Source organism: Thalia democratica, chromosome 9, assembly GCF_965202585.1.
Source record: "Thalia democratica chromosome 9, ktThaDemo2.hap1.1, whole genome shotgun sequence".
Lineage (NCBI taxonomy): Eukaryota > Metazoa > Chordata > Thaliacea > Salpida > Salpidae > Thalia > Thalia democratica.
The window spans coordinates 13500258-13519251 of record NC_139173.1 but is presented as its reverse complement, the minus strand read 5'-3'; the positions used below and the strand labels follow the sequence as shown (position 1 = coordinate 13519251).

At 24.8% G+C, this 18994-nt stretch overlaps 1 protein-coding gene across 1 annotated transcript in view; it reads left to right on the top strand.

Moving 5' to 3' along the window:
- Nucleotides 1–7621, top strand: part of LOC145844521 (uncharacterized) — a 30144-nt gene extending 22523 nt beyond the window's left edge. Inside the window, exons 6-11 of the mRNA XM_082951920.1 lie at nt 1308–1353; nt 3410–3477; nt 3714–3829; nt 5676–5813; nt 7155–7288; nt 7514–7621. Of these exons, the coding sequence (XP_082808046.1) occupies nt 1308–1353; nt 3410–3477; nt 3714–3829; nt 5676–5813; nt 7155–7288; nt 7514–7599 (588 nt within the window). The 3' untranslated portion in view covers nt 7600–7621. The remainder of the gene's footprint in view (nt 1–1307; nt 1354–3409; nt 3478–3713; nt 3830–5675; nt 5814–7154; nt 7289–7513) is intronic.
- The last annotated feature ends 11373 nt before the right edge of the window (nt 7622–18994 follow it).

Genomic DNA, 18994 nt, shown 5'->3' with positions numbered 1-18994 from the left:
GACACTTCCATAGTGAAACTGTGATACATACATAAAAGTTTATCTAGCATAATTTTAGAGTCAAAGTGTTTTTTGTTTATGTAGCAAACTGATGTGTATAGTTCGTTATTGATTTAAGGTTTTAATTTTAAAAGCTCCTTATATGTCGTTTTGTTTATTTAGATACATTTATGCTGAGAAAATTCTAAAAAATTGTGTTCTTTATTGTTTTAAGGATTCAACTGTAAAAGTTTGTTATTGTTTTAAGATTTTAGTTGTAAAAGTTCGTTAGTAATTTAAGGTTTTAATTGTAAAAGTTCTTTAAATCGTTTCGTTTATTAGAGACATGTTAGGAAATGCTAAAAAATCGTGTCTCTTTTCAGACAAGCTGTGTTTATAAGGTAATAATACAAGTATTTTGCTGATAGAGCTGTTTATTGCAAACACATCAATCATACACAGGTGGTTCAAGTAATGTAATGGAAGTTTGATATTGATTGAATTCAGCAAAAAAAAACTGTTGTTTTAACCTGTATTAAAATTATATTGAAAGCTTTATATAGTTTCAAGTGGTAGCTTATGTATTTTAGAATAAGTTTAAATTAAGAGTTTGATTTTGAAAAGTCAGCAAAATTTTTGTAAAAAGTCAGGAAAAAGTGAGGAAATTTTTTTCAGCTTGATCTGTGGCAACCATGAAGACCAAATTGTGAAAAAAGTGATGCCCTTATAAGTATTAATAAAATTTTATAATATATTACAAACATACAAATCTAAAAAATCTGCAAAATTTAATAATTATAGTAATTCTTTACTTATTTTATAAACCATATCTACTCATGACATATACGAATTTATGTTTAATTATTTTAATCTTTTTTAATATTTTTTGGTAATTTGATCAGTTTTTGTTTAACCAAACTATTTCGACTTCATTAAAACAAAGTGATTAGTTATTTCTAAAATAAACAACTTTATTTTTTTGTAAATTTTAAGTTTGTCTCGGTATTGTTTCTAACAATTATTGTAGATTTTATAATCATATCAGCTAATTAGTGCATATAAAAACTGTTACTCAACCTAAAACTTGTTTTTTACCTACAGTATATTTTTTTAATATTATAGATTCCTTTAATGTACTTACACACACTTGTGGTCTTAGGTATTCTAGTTCTGAAACGATTTTTCAAAGATAAATTTTTCAGTGAGATTAATTAAATTAAACTTATAATCTAGTTATAATAAAAAATTAACTAACAACTTATCAATTAGTCGAATTTTCTAAGACAGCAATTTAATGTTATTTGTAGTTATAAAATAGTATTTTTTAGACAAAATCTATGCAAGCACAAATCAAAAACATTGATGTATCTAATGGTTAGTTTTTTTAATATTTTTATGTTATTAAAATTCTAATAATGGTGAATTATGTAAAAATTAATCTTTACAATAATTATACGTAATACTAAATTATACAAAATGTTTATACTTTTTATGTCTTTCACTTAGCAAATGAGCAAGAAAACTTCATCCCTCGGACCAAAAACGGTCCGCGATATACTCTTCAGCTTTAAACATACTTTAAAAGAAAATCATGAAAGTGTTTTTTGTGGTAAAAAGTACCATTAAGCTCTTTTTTTTTCACAGAAGTTTATTATTGTGTTTACTTTTATTTTTTAAACAGTATATAAAAGACGGGGACGGGTCAAATATGCACGAAGAGACGCTTTTGCACAAAGGGTCATTTTTTCACGAAAGTAAAAAATAAATAAAAATAAAAAGATAAATTGATAAAAAAAAGTTATTGATCGAGGGTTACGGTTAGGAGTAACAGTGATAGTAAAAACAAATATTAAAAAATTATTAAAAACTAGAAAACTAAAGAATGATAAATATAAACTAATAAAAAAAACAGTTACCGACCGGGGTAAGAGTTAGGAATTTCAGTGATAGAAAAAAGTTATAAAAAACCTAGTAAAAATTATTATTCAAAAAAGTAATCTAAAAACGTAAAAAAATTAAAAAATTACCGACAGTAAGGGTTAGAAGTAACAATGATCTGGTCTTTGTCTACCAATTTAATTACTATTGTGACAATAGTTATGTTGGTCTAACACCAAGACAGCTTAATAAAAGGTTCAAGGAACATAAAACTATTTGTTTCTGAGGTCATCTGAGAGAGAAAACGAAAATAAATTTTCGAAAAATGTGAGTGCAGTAAAAAAATCGGCTATTGCTGAACATTTAGTGAAAAAGCAAAGTTGTGTGAAACTTTTCTATTCGGATAGATCTAAAATAACTTAATTTTTTTAACTTAATCAAAATGAAGGCTATCTGCATATTATATAGAAAGTCTACTCTTTGTGGGCAAAGTTATTTTGAGTACAGTGTTGCCTGTTATTTGTTTTTTTTTGTGTTTATGTTTTTGTATTTAATTATTGTCGTTAGTTTTAGTATTTTGATCAGTTTTTTTCTTTGTATGTAATTAATATATGCCTATTATGATTATTCCTATTGATATATAAGTTTGTCTAATATTTATTGCTATCTATCTACTGATGAAAATAGCGTGAAATACATTAGGCTTAATGTATTAAGTGTTTTCAATATACTTTATAAACAATAAATTTTATTAACTGCGGCACGCTGAAGACTTTTTTCTATACAGTGCAACCCTGTAAGAGATTTTTACAAAAAAAATTAGCTTAGCATAACTTCCTTTTTTTAAAGCTGTAAATTTTAAAATTTTATTCAAATACTTTGTAAACTATTTTAAATAAGTACTATAAGTAGCTTTAAAAAAAAAAATTTAATGTTGAGAGTTGTAAATTTTAATAAGTTAAAGAAATTTTATTACTTTTAAATTTAAAAAAGTAACTAACAAATAATAATTAGTAAAAAATGTTAATAAAAAAATTGTATCAAAAAATTAAGGTTTTTTATGTTAAATGAAGTAAATATTTTCATGTATGTGTGTTTATATTTTTTTAAATTGCTGAAGCTGTTTTATTTTTAATAATCGTTTTTTATTTTAATTCTACATTTTCACATTAACTTTCAACTGTCAGAATTAATTTGATAAAATTTCATTGTGAACTTTAATTAAGTTTTTCATGCTTATTTTGTTTAAAATGATATATACTAAATATAATTTTTTCAGTTATGTTTATTTTTGATGTTTAAACTTCCAAATAAATTAATAGTTACCAATTTTATTTTTAAGTTTACACTTAATGCCACAAATAAGTAGAAAGTGTTAGTTTAACAGCTTTGTGATAAATTGCTTTATGAAAAGTGACAACATTGTTTATGACTTTCTACAGTAAAAAATATTTCATAACTACAAACTAAAGTTACTGCAAGTTTTTTATTATCTACTAAACTAAGTAATAGTTCTTTATTAAGTTTTTTTTTTGTCACAATTTTTTTTCAGACACTTCAAATAAAACTGGTATTGCTCCGTCAAAAAACACTGAGTCGATAGCTCCTTTTTCTTTTGAAGTTTGTTTAAAACTATACATAGTTAAAAATAACAGTTTAATGTTGAAATTAATTTACATTTTATACTGTATAATGTACGCAACGTAATGTTGTTACAAATAATAAAAAAGTATCTATTAGCTGTTGGTTTATTACGTAATAATATTCCTCATTTTTAAATAAGAATTTAGCAAAATTAAGATAATTTTTTTATATTATTAAATCCTATCTGTTTTACGTCAATGACTTTATGATAGGATAAGAGTTCTTCAGATGAAAACAACAAAAAGCTAAGTACAAGTTTAGAAAACTTGTTTGACAAAACAACTGGTGTTTTTTGTTCTAAGTCTGTTTTACAAAATGAAACACTAGAGTTAGTCTATAGCCTTTTAGCAATAATATATTACTACATAAATTTTTTTCAAGAAGTAAATCTTTAATTTAGTTTTATAATGTTTTGAAAATTTGTAATATTAGTTTATTAATATTATTAGTTATATTATTATTATATTATGTAATATTAGTTATATTAAATAGTTGTGATCAATACAGGGTTGCCACTTTACCTGGAAAAACCTTGAAAAATCTGGAATTTGAAAATTTAGGCTTAAATAACATGTAAAAACCTGGAATTTAAGATATTTTGAAAAAAAAACTGGAAAAACCTGGAATTTTAACAATTTTCACATGTTCAGTAGTAAAATTTCAATTTGACTCAAAAAATCTATCATATAAATAAAAAATTTTGTCATCATCCAAAAATTTTTTTCATTAAAAAACATATTTAAAGTAGCTTTACATTATCTATTTAACTCAGTTTCTTACCTTAGACTTAACTTTAAACTAAAAAGAGACCCAAAAATGTGTACTTTTAAAAACCTGGAAGAAATGTTGAAAACCTGAAAAAAAATTTGAAAAAACAAGTGGCAACCCTGTCAATATAAACACAATCCAATGACAAACACATCATTTGTATTTTAAATTTTCAAAGTTAACTTTAATAAAGTTTGTTTTTAAGAAACAAATAACGTTTAAGTTTTTTGTTAGGTTAGACCTCACCTGAATTACTTAGTTAAATTTTAAATCGATGATTTTAACCTTAAATAAAAATAAAAAACGAGTTGTTTAACAATAGGTGTAGTTATATAATAAACTTTACAATTTAAAGTCATTTATGCAATTAACTTTCACAGCTATGAAATTTTTTGTTGTCAACATTTTTTTTATTGCATAAGTGTGTATTATATAACACTACTTGTGTACTTTTTACTTTATAGATCACAATAAAAATTCCCGACTTAATGCTAAGGAAAACGATCAATTCAATTTTCTAATTTTATTAACAAAACAATGTTTCACTCGTTTGAACTAAATCAAACGAAATCATCAGTTGAATGAAATCTGTAACATTTTTTATATAAACATGCAAGAAGACATTAGGGTAAACTTAAAATAAAACTGGCATTTATGTGTAAAAAAAAAAACAAAAAGACAAAATAAAACTTACAGTTTAAAGCTACCAATTTAGGAAAATCATAATGTTACCAAGTTAGTTTTTGTTAAGGTTAGAAAAATGTAAGCTATTTAATAAAATTATATTTTTATAGTTTAAACAAATAAATATACTTACTGCTAGTTTTTGGTATATTTGTTTGTTAAGTTTAAAAATTATAATATTATTATGTAGCTCACATTGTTACAGATTTTATTCAACTGATGACCTCGTTTGATTTAGTACAAACAAGTGAAACATTGTTTTGTTAATAAAATTAAAAATTTTGAAAACTAGTTGTTACAAGTAGTATGTACTTAACTTTTTATATCTCTATCATATGATGATCAAAAGATAGATCCAACTCCGATAGCTATCCTTATTTAATATTATTATACCTTTTTGTTTATCGCCAATTCCATTAAAGTACTAATTGCTGATAATGGCCTATATTAACCTTTGAAATTAAAATTTTTATAAAACATTTACTCATCTAAAAATACGACTAAAAAACATACCATTTATTCTAATGTTTTATTAATGTGGACAAATTTAAAACATGCTCTTAAAATTTTAAATTAGTGTCTTTATCAACGAATTTGTTATTTAGAGTTAAAAGTACTTTAAATACCTAACTTAAAATAATTAAGTATTATTAAGAATACTTTAGTACATCATGATTTGTATAAACTTATTTTTATATTGAATTGTTTAAAATATTTCACAGAAAGAGTAAAATTGTGCAAAAAACTGACCTAAAAACTTGTACACCAGAAAGTTTTAGATATGATAAAGTAACTAGAGGTAGAGCAAATCGAGATATTTTAGATGGTAAAGAATGTCAACAATGTATTAATTACTACAGGTTTTCTTATATTTTGTTTGTTAATTGTTTCTCAAATATGATTGTGGAAAATATAGTCGTATTTATTGACTTTAAATGGTATAAACAAGACTGCACCGCATAACTACCAACAGCAGTTACTGCGACAGTCAATGAACTACTTTCGTTCTCGTTAGAAAAAAAAGATTTCGTTCCTCGATACTGTGTCTTTTTAATGAGTTCTTATTAGAATGAAACAAGGTTGTAGACTGTTGATAGTAATTGCTTGTTTTATAATGGTCAAAAAATCTCAACTTCAAGATAGACCAAAATAAAACAAGTAAAGCCTTTAAATATTGAAGCAAATATTTTTACCATTTATTTTTTTACATTCGATGTATTTTGTTTCCTACTGCAACCTAAATTTTATTTAAGCATTGAACTATTTTTCTATACAGTCTATATCTGATGTTTCTCTAGTTTATTTTACTTTCTTAATGTTGAATTTCGTTTACCAGGTATGTAAATATTGAAAATATATATAAAGAATATAAGAAAACAAAAAAAATTACTTGTAGTCTGAATTTTAAAGTTTTGATTGCAATAATATAAATAAGTGTTCTTTATTATCATTAACAAATTAAAGTATTTTTTTAATCCTTACACAAATCCTACATTGATGCCACAAACTCAGAAAACTTCGGCTAGTTTGAGATTAAAAAGAAAACTCGAGCTTGTTTTAATTTTTTTGTTGCATAACTCAGGCCTGTTTTTACATACCTTAAGCTTAGTTTTATTCTAAAAAATGTGTTTTTATAAAGTATTTTTGTTATAATTTTGGTATTTTTATTTAATCTTTATTGACAGATTTTTATTCAGTCTTTGGCACATGTGATTGTTTTTTAATTTTCTGATAAAATCAGGCTGGCTTAATGTAACTTAGGCTTGTTTTAGATCATTCAGGCTAGCTTTTTTGCTTCGAAGCATGGTAATCATGTTAAAAGTAGTTAAACGATTTATTTAAAATAATTATTTGTAAAACTATAATTTAAATTTATTTAATTATCTGTGTAACATTTAAAAAATTAAATTTAAACATTTTTTCCTAAAAAATATTTTTAGTGTTCCTACGTTTTTTTATTACTATGGTAAAAATGACTTATTGAAAAAAATATTTCCAATTATAGTTTAATTTTTTTAATAAAAAGCTTACAGTATAAACAATGTACAAACTTTAAGTTTTTTATCTTAGACGTTTTTAACAATAAAAAGTATAAATTTAAAAAATAAACTTTAAATTCATTATATATAATTTTTCTAGATATTTATTTTATTATTATTCAAATTAGATTAAGGTATTATAAACAACATTTTTTTTATCAGTGATCTACCAGCTGAAGAAAGAGCTGAAAAACTCCGGCATATTTGCAAGCATAAAAAAGTATATCATCCACCAGACACTCCTGAATGTTACTGGAAGCTAGGAATACCTGATACCGAGGAATGTTTGCGTACAGGTTATTACTTTTTATTATCAGTGTTTAAAGCTTATAATTATTCTTTGATAGAGCCTTAATATGTGTTTATTATCGATTATTAAAAAAAATAAGTCATGTATATCACGTTTTAGTAGTATTTACTTAAATTTTTACGAAGTTTACGGTAAATTATACTAGTAAGGTAAAAAAATACAAAGTGAACTAAAATTATCAGATAAGTTAATTTTTTTAATATATTTAAAGGTTTAATAAAAGAAGAGACGACACCACCAAAAAGAGTGCCAAGATGTAGAAGAAAACCATATAAAGCTAATTTTAGTAGCAAATAGAGTTTATATAGCTTGATCGGAATTAAAAAGTTTTGTATTCTAGAAAGCTATAGGTTTTATGAAACTTAAAGCTTAACATAATTAAAGATTATAAAAAAGTTATTGTTTTTAAGAATTTCTTTAAATTTAATGACTCAGTGTTTTGATTGTATACACTATTTACTTGAACCTATAGCTTCCTGACTAAGTATAAAATACTACCATGAATTACTTCAATAATAGTTGTATTTTTGTATTCAAGCTACTTTTGATTTTATAAAAATCTAGTTTTTGTTTACAATGTGCAAGTAATTAATTTTTGTTAATGCAAATTAGAAAAAATATCAAATTTAATTTATTTGTTCTTTCTATATTTGTTTCTTTTCGTTATATAAAAAGAAATATAAAGTAGTAAAACAAGTATTAGTTACCTTCTAAATATATTAATAAAAGTAATTGTACTTACTAAATAGTTCTTTTTTAAAATAAAATATCCTTTTTTTAACCTAACTGTTAAGAATAATTTAAAATTTTTGTGTAAATTTAAAAACAATTTGATATCTTATTTGACTATATGGTGTGTAAGTTTTAGTACAGTCACCTCTCGCGAATCTACGCACATTGTGTCCACAGCAAAAGTGCGTAACTAAACGAAAACATAACTAAGCGAGAGGTAGCAAATATACCTACTATTTTCTTACAATGAGTTTAATTAAATAAAGTATGGTAACTTTCCAACATTGTTTGTTTACAAAAATAGTTTTCATCCAAGCTGTACAGTGTACATACATGTGAAAAGATTTCTGATAACTTTTTTTATGTCTATACAAAGTATTTTGTCTACCTTGTTCCTTGACCATCTAAGATTAAACTTGTCTTGCGTGATATTAAAGAAAGATCTTAAAGGTACTTAAAATATATACAAAAGCAAAGCCATAGGTTTCTTTTCAAAGGCACATTCTAAAATTTATAATCTTGATTTTATTAAGATTCAATCTTCTTCTACATTTTTAAAAGTTAAATTCAAAAGAAAAGGTTTTAAAAATGTATATGTTGATAATGCAATACATGCAATAGATTTATAAATATTTTTCAAACAATTTCTTTTGTATCATTTTAGAATTCTAAAATGCGTAACTAAACGAGAGTGCGTAACAGACCTAGTGAGTAGATTTACGAGAGGTGACTGTAAATAATTCATAAATTTTATATTAAAGTTATTTGTAGACATCTAAGTTATAGCAAATTTAAATCAATATTGTTATATACTTAGTTTGAGCCAGATTATTTCATGTATAAATGTTATAATGATTTTACGTTTTTTTTTGAAAAAAAACTTAGTTACTTTTCAGTAGCTTTTATTTTAAGTAATGATCTACTGTATCAACAAATTATGACTCGGATAGCTAAACTATTTTACATAGGTTTTTTTTACTTTGATCATTATTTACTTATTACAGTGCTGTGCACCAATCTGTTTTGTAAAAAAGCGTGAATTCGAATATAGATATTTTAAAGTGTTAAATTAGTTAGATGATGATTTTAGACGGAATGATTTTTTCATTAGCTTTAGTGAAAAAAAGTTGCAGTTAAATTTTTTAGATCACTTCATTAAACAAAAAAAAAATAAATTTTTACAAATTTTAAAAACGCGAAATACTTGTAAAGTTATATTTTAAAAACACACAAAGATTTAATATATGTATAAGTTGGCTATGTATTGTTTTCACAATAAAATCTATAAAAGTTAAGCATATAGAATGTATGGTTTGATGGCGTAGAAGTCCTTAATGACGAATTTGAAAACTCTAAGTTAACGTTGCAATATCGAACTTCAGTCGTCGACACATTTACAAAAAGTAACCATTGATTTTTATAGAGTTTGCTTTATATAACAAAAAAATTGAAAGTCAGAGATCACTGTTAAAGCCGCTCGGATGTAATTTTGAATAAATTTTCTCTAAATATTTAGATTTCAATAATTATAGCCAAATAATAAGTTTTGCATCGAATTTCTATCCATTAAGGTTTAATCATACCGCTTCGAACTAGGCTCTCGCCTATATTTTCTTTGACCGAAAACTTTGTGTTCGAAACGAGCGTACAAGCTGTCTTGCTAAGTGAACAATGTAAAAAACGTTGTAGGGCAAAAGACAAAGCTGGCATTGCTAATCATATCAGCAAACGGGAACCGCTCAGTTCCAACCCGCGCAAAATTAAATTTGTGAACCGCTTACCGACCAAGAGCTAGGGGTAACAGCGATAGTAAAAAATAAACAAATCTCTTAAAAAATTGTGAGTATTACCAAGAAAAAAGTAGCTTTCAATCGGCTTCAGATATTTGTTAGACAAAAGTAAATCAATATAGATCAAATTATAAACTTAAATAATTACAAAACGTAAGTAATTAACTGATTTAAAAGTTCTAGGTTTAAAAAAAACTATAGCTTCCTAAAGTTTGACAAAGTAAAATTTTACCCAAGCATTACTAAAAACATTGTAATCAAACCATTAGAATTTTTTTAAACTAATTACCATTAACAGACAAAAAAACTTCTTAACTGTCTATATAAAAACGATAAATCTATACTTTAAATTAAACTAAAGTATTTTTGGTTATTTTTAAAAAACGGTATAATGAAATTTTTATAGGATAAATAACGTATTTTATATTGCTTATATTACTTTTTGTCTAAAGATTACACAGTTTTATAAACTTAGTACTACAAAAATAAAAAGTAAAACCACAATTATTTTTAACAACATAATTGTTATAAAGGATCAATAATGTAGCCTGTTTTAAAAACTCAAAGCGACTATTAACTCAATAGTTAATCGCTTTTTGAGTTTTTTTCTAGTAACTAAATTTAAAAATTCCAGCCACATTAAAAGACATAAAAAAAAGGTATGACTTTAAAAGAAAAAAATTTCATTAGCAATTGTTTTTTTGGTTGTTACTTTACGGGCAGACCACTAGTTTTTTCGGAATTTCTTCCAGGTCTTTTAAATTACAAATTTTCTTATTTTTTTTTAATGAAAAATTAAATTTACGATAAAAAAGATTTCTATTTTAGTTTAAAAATAGTTAGAAGATACTTAAATGGTATTTAAAATGTATTGTATTATTTTACAGCTGCTCTGATTTTTTAAGCCATTTTTCAAAATAAAAACTTAATGCTAATTTTTAGAATAAGTTATCCTTTAATGAATTAGTTATCCGTTGGTACAAAATAATAAGTAAATTATCGTTAAAAGGCCGGATCAAAGCAAACTATATTTTTAATATTTTCTGATAGGTTTTAAATATACAACAAGTATAAAAATAAAACACAACTGAAGAATATTTTTAATATAAAACTGCAATAACTTAAGAAACTGGTGTTCACAGAAATTTTTCTTCGGAAATCTACTATGAACAAATTTCAAATAGTTAGCGACCTGCTGACTTCAACTTTTTTACATACTTTTAACGGTGGTTTTTTCATTGTGATTATTTGTCTTTATTTATTATAATTTTTTTGGAATAAAGTTTACTTTAAAGCAGTTAATCGAAGAAAACATCGGCAAAATTATACAGAGCCTATGCCTGGACATTCGCATGCCTTAAGACTAAACTTAAGTTAACATAAAGGTTTGATAATACAACTTCGAGTATCAGACCACATTAAGCAGTTATAGTGGTTATCACATATAGTTTACAGTCTTATAACAAGACAAGCAAAATTATTAGCTATAGATAATAAGCAAATAGTAAAACTGTAGAAAAAATATTATAATATATAATAGCAACAGGTTAAGATAACATAGGCTTTCTAAATATTTTCGAAAAGTTCAATCTTGCTATAAATTACTCAAAATCTTAAAACCAACCATAATGTTATTATATCAATAATAAATGATAATTTGGTGGTAAAGTACTTAACATCTGGTGGTTTCTTTTTTTTTTTTAACTACAAAAAATTATTTATTTTTAACTTTTCCATATTTCAACAGCTCAATCTCGATAGGTTAAGACTCTACTCACCTTACACTATTTATTGAAATATATCACTATTGCGATCAAGTTTTAATTTTACAAAGTCTTCTTTTCAGCTCCAGCAGTTTCTTTTTAGTTTTCAGCCTTTAAATTTTTGAAACAGCCCATGTATAATATCAGAAACAGCTATTATAACTGAATAGCCGAGGAAATCTTATATTCTCACATTTCATAGTAAAAAAAACAATGAACAGTTTACAGCAAGACAATCCTTTAATAGCTGGATCAATAATAATAATGTCAAAATCTAAAAAGGTAGCATTGAGATGATGATGAGTCTTTAAAACAACAGTGTCTAAGAGATATAAACATTCGTTAAAATATGTCGTGTTAATTCTTATGCAATTAAGAAAAGTAACGCTTCAAAAAAAACCTTAAAAACTATTTTCTTGCATTTCTTAAACAATTTTTTTAATTTATGGAGCAACACCAAAAGTGCAAATGTTTGCAAGCTTAGTAATTATTTTAGTATTTCTTAAAAATTGAATATTCAGTAATCATTATTCTTTAATGATGACAAAGATTTTAATGAACAATGAAAATAATATGAAAGATAAACTAGTTTTATATACATGCTATTGCTTTAAAATTATTCTCATTAAAAACTCTAATCTAGTTGTTTTGCTTTAAAATTCGTTAGTACATTGTATTACACAATAGTTTAGTTCATTAACAAGTCAACATATAATAAGAAACTGATTTAGCTAGCACTAGGCAAAAAGGTAAAGCAATGAGAATTACTTTATTTAGTAAATTTTCAGCTTTACTCAGGAAGCCCAGTGTATTGGAAACCCTAAACCTGTATTAAGTTTCTGATTAAAATTCTTTAAAATCCTTTTCATTCGGTTGTTCTAAAACATAAAAACTGATATAATATATATATTTTTAAAACCAAATTACGATTTTATATTACTTTAAGTTTTTTGAAGTCCCTGCTTGAGGCTTCTTTTAACAAAGTTTTGACTAATTTCAACTTTCTATATTAAGTTGTTTGTATAAATAAAATAAAAAAATTAAGAAGTTAATCATTCAAAAAAATGATCTTTTAAAAATTTAAAACAAGGTAAAAGTAATAACAAGAAAATGTTATATTAATAAAAATATTTGTTATAACTAATTATAACAATAAATAATGAAATTTACACACGATCATCAACAACAGCATCTAAAACAACCTACGACCTCGGATACTGTTGTTGATGGTCGTATGTAAACTTCATTATTCATTATTGATGGCGCGAAACCGCTCAACTTTTTGATGGTGGCCAAACAAATGCTGGTTATACCTAGCTAAAGTCTTTAGAAAGAGTTACTGCTCATTAGTAAATTAAATCAGTATCTTTATATGTTGGTAAAAATGAGCTTAACTCGATAGTAGTTATCTATAGAATCCATAAATGTCATTATTTAATTAAGTTCTGGCCAAATATTTTTTATAAATTGAGATCCAGGCGAATCTGGATCTAAAAAGGTAATATCCTGCCGGATCAAGATAATTTTTAAGTAGATCATTAGAAAAGCATTTTGTTGCCCGAACATATTAGTAAAACTTTTAACGCAAACTTTTATTGAAATAAAAATATTCTAAGTAGTATTAAGTACGAAATATCAAAGTAATTGCACAGTTTTTTTAACAAAGCTCATTGTTAGTTACTTTGTACAAATTTGTTCTCAAGATGAAAACTACGTATCATGCCAAATGATTCTGCTTGGCGAGCAAAGTCCGGCCAATTGGCCATACTTTTCCGACTTTTAGCATTTTATTATGTACTAGTTAATAGTTAATAAAGTTAAATAAACAAATTATGGTTTTTAATTTTCAGTTGAATCAATTTTTCAAATCAAATTTTATAAAAAAAAGGGTGGATAACATACGGCCTGGAAATTAAATCTGTTTTGCAGTTATTCTTTTTGAGATAAAATTTGTAATAAACACATATATGAAAATATGGTAATAAATTAATTTTTCCCTGGTTGAACTTAATATCAATAACTGCAAAAACATTTAAATTTCATTGAGAACATTTCAAACTTAATCAATTCAATAAAAACTAGTGATTTACCGGATCAACAAATTTTGGATCCAAATCTTTTTTCATATTCATATCCAGTCGGATCCGTATATTTTTTCAAATTGAGATCCGATCGGATCCGGTTCTAAAAAGGCAATGTACGGGTATTTAGTTTTATAATTTTTAAATGCACTTAAGTAAAAAGTTTAATTTAATTCAAACGACTAGTTTCGATAATAATCAATCTTTTTTAATTAAATATCATTTTTTATATCTACTATGGTATACTGTTTTAATAAACTGTTATAGTTAAAACTAACGTAAAAAATATACAAATATAAGTAAGAAATAAAAAAATCTAAGTAGGCATCAGTAAAAGTCATAAGAGCTAAGGCTTAGACCAGGGGTCGGCAAACTGCGGCCCGCGGGCCAAATGCGGCCTTCGAAGGATAAATCTGCGGCCCGCGAGCATGTAATTTTTTTGAATGGAATGCGGCCCTAGAAAGAAAATCTAATCCGCGAGCATGTAAAAGTGGCCCGCTGAGCACAAATATATTTGAAGATTTTTAATTGTTATTTTGTTAAATTTGTTTTAGTATCTCGTTTTAGTTCCTGTATATCATTTTAAAAGAATTAAAATATTTTGATACTTTAGTTTAAAAATGTGAAAAGACAGATTAGCATTCCATCAGGATTTTATAACAAGTTTTTTTTATCTCAGTTTTATAACAATTCACTTCTCACAACAGCAACTTATTATCTGAAAAAAACAGTGTTAAAAGTGCTTGGTTTCAGGAAATTACTTATATAACATGTATTTAGTAAATAAACTACATGCATATGTTTTCCATTTTGTACGAAAGTAATGAACAGAAAATTAACTACGATATCATTTATTTACAGTTTAGATATTTTTTAGATTTTTTATTCATAAGTCTATTTTATAGATGATTTTAGTTTTATGTATTATATTTTAGAGAGCATAAGAACACTTAAAATTACGTAGCAATAAGAAATTAAGTTCATTTTATTTTGGTTTTGACACGTTTAGATTTTTTAGAAGTTATCTGTGCACTTTAAACAAATTCTTATGCACACCAATATACAAAGGTCCATATATTTTAAACCAATTTTTTATTAAATAACTAAGTTAGATTAAGTTTAGTACATGCATAACTTTCTAAGATAGTTGTTTCTACATGTAATATCTAGTTGTGTACAACCACATTATAAAAAATGTATAAGACATAAGTTAAACAGTTTTTGTCTGGTGTATATTTTCATTTTACAAACAATCTTTTTCGCAAACTAAGTTATTTTTTATGCGTTGCATACTGATATACACAGTTGCTGTTTTTTGGAAATAGCTATTTAATACAAGCTAGATTTAGGTATGGTAAATTTATTAAGTTTGTACATTTTTAATCAAAATAGTTCAAATTCAAGCATCTAAACAACTAAACATTGCAAAACATTCAGACTATGACTATTTGAAGACGTTAAATTTCAGGCCAATTTATTATTTTTTAAGTTTTGGATTGAATTGCCTTTTGTATACTAAAAATCAGACTATTTTTGTCACTCAAGCTGGCTTTTTTGCTTTAAGGAGTGGCATATTAAACTATTGATGTATGTTTTGTTCGATATACAGTGTTCGTTTTCATTAAAATATATGTTAAACTTAAAATCTTGCAGCTGATTTAATTTGAAATATTATTTAATTAATTGTATACATCAGTGTTGTTAAAAAACTTGAAATCCGGATAAGCTTTGAAATTTACAATTTATGCTTTAAAAATACTAAAAAATCCTTGAAATTGAGAATTTAAAAAAAAACCTTGAATTTTAAATGTTGTATACATGTAAAGTAGTGAATTTTCATTTTGACACATGAAATCTACCATACAAATATTTTTTTTATTAAAAAAACACATTTAAAGTAGTTTAACAGTATTTTTAAATAATTTTCTGCAGTTTAATTTTATTTTATAGTGAGAAGCAAAAAGTTTAATTTTAAAAAACTTTATATTGCTGCATCGCACTTTTGCTTTTAAAATGTCTTTGCCTTATTTTGTGCGTTGCATTGAACTAAAACTTGAAACATATCTAAAATGTCAAAGTAAAAACAACACCTATAGTAGAACGTAGGTATTCTAGTAGAATCTAGAATTAAATGAATAAATTTTGTTGTATCAGTATTCTCATCTTAAATATTTATTAAAGTCCTAATTTGATTTATGCGGCTTATAATCTTAAGACATTTCCTAAACACGACTTCTTGTTTTTATTGAAGAAATGAACAAAAACATTTTGCTACCGCCAACACAAATTCTTTTAAAATTTGTAAAATTCTAAAGAACAACTTATTTCTATTAGTTAATTTTTCTACTTTGTAACTTGCCTTGAAAGTTTTACTGATCAGTCTGTAGTTACTGAAAATGATCATGTGCTTAGTTGGAACTGAATTAGGCAATTTTTTTTTGTTTATCCACAAACTCCTTACTAACGTTTATTAATTCTTGTAGCTTGTCTTATATTTTACATTTACTCTTTTTAAGTACAACATTTTTATTGCAGATAAAGATTGCTATAATGCTTAAAAAGTTTTTTCTTCTTCTTTAATGGCTTAATAAAATTTTATATTTTTGTTAGAAATATTTAAGTAACTTAATTGTCAATTCAAGCTGACTTATTATGATTTTTTTGCTATATTTTTAACTTACTGTTAATAAACTTTTTTATTTCTTTTTTTTTTTGGAACTTTAATCTAAACAGCGTTGACAAACACACAGGCTAGTTTAAAAAATTGAAAAACTCAGGTTATTTTATACTTATTAAAGATATTTTTTAACAACTCAAGTGTGTGTTAAGCATCTATTTCAAACACTTTGAATAAATCTACGAAATCTCAGAATATTTTTATGTGCAGTGTAGCTCACTAATTGTTTTTTTCTTGTCTTTTTAAATATGTTGCTATTTTTTTAATGATGATATTTTAGTTAGGTATTTAACCTTGTTTTACAGCAAATTTTTAAATTTTTTTACTTTAATAAATTTAAGCTGGTTTGATATAACTCAGACATTTTTTGCTTTTAAAGTGGCAACCATGAAAAAAGCTAATTAATTACTAACAATGTATTTTATTAAAGTATTCGACCATTAATTATGTTAAAGAACTTGTTTTAGATTTTCTATAACAAAAATAGGTATTATTTTGATTTAAATAACTAATTATTGACTTTTTTAATAACTGAAAACGAAAAATTTTAGACGCAAAAAGTTGTTTTCAAATGTCAATATTTTCAAAATATAAAAAATGTATAAAAGTGTCCCAAAAATGTTTTTCAAGCTCGGTTATTATAGAAAGTTAGGCTATAAGTAAAAAAAAAACAAGTTTAGCTTATTAAGTGTTTAAGAAAGTTAGTATTTATTAAGTAGATATTATAAATAATATAAATATTTATTATATAAAGTTAATATTAAACTTAAGTTTATTAGTCAAAGTAAATTTATTCTAATAAATATTTGTAATTTAAACTTAAATTATGTCTAGCTAACAGTCATTTACAAATATTAAAGTAATTAAAAGTAAAATTTTTCCGTAGAGTGACTGAAACTAAAACAAAAATAAAATTAAAATGCCACTAAAACTAAAAATGCGGCCCGCGAAGATTTTGGGAACTTGAATTTTGGCCCGCAAGCACCGACTGCCTGCCGACCCCTGGCTTAGACTTTAATGTGACGTGAAGCGAGCTCAAGTTAAAATGAAGTCTTGGTCATACAACTGACTGAGACTAAAAAAAAAATTGTTTACCTTTCTGAAACTGCTTAGTTTTACAATAATAAAAATATTCTTTAAAGTTTTGCTTACAAAAGCACTAGAACAGGGGTCGGCAAAGTGCGGCTCGCGGGCCAACTGCAGCCCGCGAGCACGTTTATTTTTTGAATTGAATGCGGCCCGCGAAAGAAAGTTATGTGGCCCGCGAGCATGTAAATGTGGCCCGCTGAGCAAAAATTTATTTTAAGTAAATTTTTTTTTCGGTAGTTTGATTTAATTTGATTAATTTCGTTTTAAGTCCCTGTATAACATTTTAGACAAATTAAAACACTTTACTGCTTTAGCTTAAAAATGTGAAAAACACAGATTATTATTTGACTAGTATTCTATTCAAAATTTCAAAAAAAAAATCTATTTACAACAGCAAGTTATTATCTGAAATGGAGTTTAAAGAATGATTGGATTTAGTAAGTTTTATATATAATACTTATTTTATAAATATACTAAATACAAATGTTTTCCGTTATGTACAAGAGTGATGCACATTAATTATCTAAAATATCATTTTTTTACAAATCAAATATGTAGTTTACATGTAATTTATACGTATGTTTCTTCTACAGATGTTTTATAACTATATGTCATATTTAAGTGTACACAAACACATCAAAAATTACATAACAATAAAAACTTGCGTTTGTTATATTTTGGTTTCGAAACATTTTGAGTTTTTGGAAGATTTCTGTACATTTTAAATTAATTCTTATGAACACAAATGTACTCAAATGCTAATTTTTTGAACCACTTTTTTATTTACTACTTAGTTATATTAAGTTAAGTTTAAAATTATTTTTAAACTATTATTGTTTCTATAAGTAAAATTCAAGTGTGTACAGACATTTTAAAAATAATATATATGATATAAATTAAAATAGTAAGGTTAGGTATATACTTTTATTTTTCAAACAATATTTCTTGGTAAATTTTTGTTTCTTTTGCCATTTTTTCGCTTTCTTTAATAAATTTTAACTCTCCTGAACTTATAACTAAAAAAAAATTAGTCAAGCTATCGCACGTAGTAAACTTTGGTTGTAAATTTGCGCTACACTTTAACAAAATACTTTTTTATGGAAGTTTTAAAGGGTCTAAATTTATTTTCTAATAACTTAAGGTTTGAAAGTCGTTTGGAAAATTCGTGTGATAAGTTTTTAATTGCATCTAAAAATTCAAAATCTGTTTTTAGTTTTATATTTTCAAAAGCAGTGGAAATATAAACAGCTTTTTCTTTTTTGTCTGAAAATTAATCTTAACTTTATTTCAAAAATCGTAATATTGTACCATATCTCATGAAATAACTTTTTTTTTCTTGTTATACCGAGTTAGGTTTTTAAGTTGCGATGTAAGACATATCAGAAATGATAAAATCAGTATCAAATTTTTATCTTTATAATCAATAATATTTATATTTTACTTTTAAGAAATAATCCAATTTCATTTATTAACTTATAGACTCGTTATATTATCAAACAAAAACTAAACCAAAGAACAAGCTAAAAGTAAACTAGGTCAACGTATTGACCTTTTGTTTTT